The 4,231-nt window shown below is 42.3% G+C and overlaps 1 protein-coding gene across 1 annotated transcript in view; it reads right to left on the bottom strand.

Moving 5' to 3' along the window:
* The window catches only part of LOC308328857 ((E2-independent) E3 ubiquitin-conjugating enzyme FATS-like), a 9,257-nt gene extending 6,661 nt beyond the window's left edge, over positions 1 to 2,596 (bottom strand). The window contains exons 1-2 of the mRNA XM_080782964.1: positions 2,466 to 2,596; positions 352 to 535 (exon numbers count right to left, since the gene is read on the bottom strand). Of these exons, the coding sequence (XP_080639090.1) occupies positions 352 to 535; positions 2,466 to 2,549 (268 nt within the window). The 5' untranslated portion in view covers positions 2,550 to 2,596. The remainder of the gene's footprint in view (positions 1 to 351; positions 536 to 2,465) is intronic.
* Positions 2,597 to 4,231: the final 1,635 nt, after the last annotated feature.

Consider the following 4,231-nt stretch of genomic DNA (forward strand, 5'->3'; position numbering starts at 1 on the left):
ATCCCAGCCGTTCCCGGACCCTTGCCCCTTTTGAACCCAATGTACAATTTAACTTAAGGCACTTTCTTTGCAGAACTATAGTTTTAATAAAGAAAAAAAAAATACATTATATATAGCCTTGAATGTTGCTTCTTTTGTGTAGAGCACATAATACATTCTGGACAGTACTGTGTGTGCTGCTACTCTGTCAAAACAAAAACAAAAAAATAGAAATGTCAAGATCGATTCCCGATGGGCAGTAAGAGAGGTGTATGTGTACTTTCTGAGTTGCAGGAGCTTTAAGAGACGATGTGTGTACCGTCTGTGTACTTTCTGAGTTGCAGGAGCTTAACTCTTGCTTACTGTACCCACCGCTGAGTGGATGCGGAGTGGTGCAGTTCCTCCTTCGACTGCACCCGTCCTCCCTCAGGCCCAGCTGTGTCAGGTCCAGGCTGGAGTCCTGCAGAGCTCTCCTCCTTCTCGTCTTCTGCTCCAACCTCCTCACCCGGCCCTGCGACCGGCTGATGAAGTCGGGCCTGAAGAGCTCCAGTGCTTCCTGGAAGGGAGGTGAGTGGGAAGGTGAGTGTGTGTAATCTGGCTGCAGATCGGAATAATAATAAAACCCCTCAACGGTATCACTAATCTTTTTTCTTTGTTTTAATCCCCTTTTCTCCCAATTTAGTTATGCCAATTAATCCCCCCTACCTAAACAAATCGTAACCACTGCTCTAATGTTATACAGTGTGTGGCAGAGCATAAATATGTTATTAGAACAAATAAGGAGGACTATCCCATGGCACGCCATTTCCAAAACTGTTATAATGGCAATGACAGTCTCCTGTGAGTGGGAGGGAATAGAACAAGTACAGATTTCAGTTAGAGGTGGCAATGGACTCAATAGATTCTTTCAGAGAGAGACCTTTTGGATGTTTACGTTTGAACGGTTTGATGCTATGCTATACCCAGGTCTCAGTGAGGAGATTGATTTTAAACCTTTCTTGTAAATAGGTGAATGGGACGGGATTTTACATATTGTGACCTAGATAATACATTATGCCTACAACTGTCATTTGTAGGCTATGTATGTTTTGCACAGTGCCCCATTTGTGTTTCAGCCACTTCAGAGGAGTAGAACTATAGCAGTGACAGTCATCTATAGCCACACCCTGAAGAAGACACGGTGTGTCGGAAAACCGGTCGACGTTTATTGTTCAGTGGCTTTTTATTTGTATTAAAATGTATAGTCCTGTCTAGATAATAAAGGCTTTTTAATCTATCCTTGCTCAAGAGTGTGCATGAAGCCGCCCGTCCCAATGGGAGCCCTCTTCATTATAAACTAGTTTTTAACTTTGAGCACCTCATCCTCACCACAAGGACTGGAGTCGTCACCTTTTTTGTATCTCAGCAGCACTCGGCTCGCCTCTATTCTTTAATCCCTCCTACCGCTTGCCACTGCTGCTGTAGGCCTACCCTACTGGCTCCCATGCCAATGAGGAGCCCCCACCAGGAAGACGTAGTGCCTCCCTCCTACTCCTCCCGCTCAGGATCCCCTGCCGACGGGCGCTGCCCTAGCCTGTAAGAGCATGTGTAAGAGTGCCAAAGATCGCCTGCCAATTGTGTTCGTTTAGACGCTCAGCAAGCCGGAATCTACGCTAATCCTGAGGGAAGTTAAGAAGAAAAATATATATGGAAATACCCATAATCTATTCTCTATACCCTTGGAGAATTCCTTTGGAGCACTTAATAGCTGGTGGTGTAGGCAACATGTTAATACTATGCTTAGCTTTAGGGTATGTGATGGTTCCCATGGATCCTTCAGAAAGCCTCATTTTATATAACTGTAAAGACATTTCTTTTGGCCCATTTAAATCCTGCAACATACACTAAACTGCACTAAAGAACTTCTTAGGCAATCCAAAGTAGAAAATCCTTCAGATACTGTACTTAACACACTGTAATGTGCTTGGCTGAGGTCATGTGAAATAACAAAAAAGGCATGTTTTTAACAGTGTATGCATTATGAGCTGCTAATAATGTTGGACGGATGGATTAGTATATAGAACACATATCCAAATGCTGTTTAAGTTTGAACAAATGCTGAATTTATCAAAGGTTCTTTCCTGCTGTATGAAGCAGTGGTCCAGGACAAGAAATCAATGTGGTATTATCATGAGTCATAATTGCTTCTATAAATATCTGCATGTGATTCTTTGAAGATTCATAAGTCCAGCATACAAAACAAGTGATATTAAGTGGTGTAATCTGCCTATGGAGCGGGATTTGCCGTTGATGCTTTAGTTTATATGACAACCCTGTCACATTTAATTTAGATTCTATACCATATACTTGGTATATGTCAAGAGTTTGACACTGTTCAAATTTGCTTCTCCTGTACAGAAAAGTAAAATTATGTATATTTGAAAAAGGTATCATGAATCAGTAATGATTTACAATACAGTAAAAAGCAATACAGAAGCTGGTCCTACTTTAAGACTGAGGGTTCTGCGAGTGACGTTGAGGGAGTCAAGTTGGTTGGAACGATAACAGGTCGTCTCCCGGTGTGAGGTCATGCGAGCATCTCTGGGCCCGTGTCCTTGTTGTTTCGTCTCGCCCAAGGTTTGCCTTCCCCAGGTTTGAGAGTTCACTTTGAGAGATAAAAAAGGGAAGCAAAAGAAAGAATCTATAGCCCGCCAGATGGGTGCTATCGTTTCTGTTCATCCCACAACATCAACACATATTTCATCATCTCCAATACAAATGCTTAGTCTTGCTTGCTTTTAGACACCTCTCCTATACACACTGTACCTGCCACATTAATCAAACGTGTCACATGACGGTACCTCTGCATAAAAGAGGGCAGCCAATGTAGAAATGAGTGTTCTAAAGCTTCTATACGTCATCATTAACATATTGTTGGGCGTGTGCATCTATGCGAATGGCATGTCTCAGAAAAAACTATGAAGAGAAAAAAAAACAACAGTCATTCTAATCTTTGAATAATCATATAGATTCTGAATTCTGCCATGTGTAACATCAAAGGATTTAAGATCACTCATACACTATAGCGGTTAATCTTTTCAACATTAATATCGAGAAGCCTAAGTAGGATAAAATTGTGTGGGGACCCCCGTAGGCTCCATCTGGGATTTTATCATGTGGCTGAGGAGTGGGAAATGAAAACGGCCTTGAACCGACACCCCCCACCACCTCCAACCAACCACAACTCATAGAGAAACAACCCAGAGGGAGAAGAGACATAAGTATGGCATATGAATAATGCAAAGGATGACACTGCATCCATCCTGCAAGCCTATAGCCTCATTCCCATCCTCTGCCTCTTCCTCGCCAACGATCATTTAACCCATTTTCGGCGGGAACCCCTTTTGGTGTTTTAAGCATTGATGTTATGCTTTATGCTATTGAAAAAATAGCAGATCTACAAGCTCATAGCGCGCCACCGAGTGGAGCGCTACGAGCTCGTAGGTCTGCTATTTTTTGAAAAATCGTTCAAGTGTGGTGCAAATCATTGAATATATATTTCAGAACGAACATTTTTAACTAAAATATTTGCCTCTGGGAGGTCCCTGGAACTACATATTTTGAGATGGGGGTCCGTGGCCCAATAGAGATAATTCTGGGGGTCCTTGACATAAAAAAGGTTGAGCACCACTGAAGAAACATGGGTTTTTCAGAAAAATGTTTTATCGACCTCAGTCCAAAATGGGTTAAACACCAGCCATGTATCATATGGGTTGGGACCAACATGACATGCACAGTGCACTGGAAAGCAGTCACACGGTATAGGTCAGTGTCAGGATACGATGATGTGCTATATTCTTTAGGCAATGTGAAGAAATATGCATTGCACGTTAAATGAGTTCAGATGTATGCGGTGCCAATGTAGATGGAATAGAGTAAAAACATTTATCATAACCACTGGAGTGTCGTTAAATAATTGAAGAGTTTTGTATTGCATCTTCTACTGTGAGTCACCCCACATGAGGGAGGCAGGTGAAACCCTGCGACTGCCTCAGGCACTGACACCACATCTTAGCCATGCAGTCCTCCTTGCTTTGACTTCAGCATCGGACCACGTCTACTGCAAATGCTGTCTAAATGGTCTTAACTACTTTTTAGACAATTTAGACAGTTTGTCATAGGATGAATAGCAGAAATAGCCGGGCTACAAGTTCATAGGGCGTGTGGTTATTTTTGAAAAGTTAAAAGACTTAAGGGCTATATCTTGTGCCAC

Source organism: Protomyctophum bolini, assembly GCF_963924005.1.
Source record: "Protomyctophum bolini genome assembly, chromosome: 14".
In the NCBI taxonomy this organism is placed as follows: domain Eukaryota; kingdom Metazoa; phylum Chordata; class Actinopteri; order Myctophiformes; family Myctophidae; genus Protomyctophum; species Protomyctophum bolini.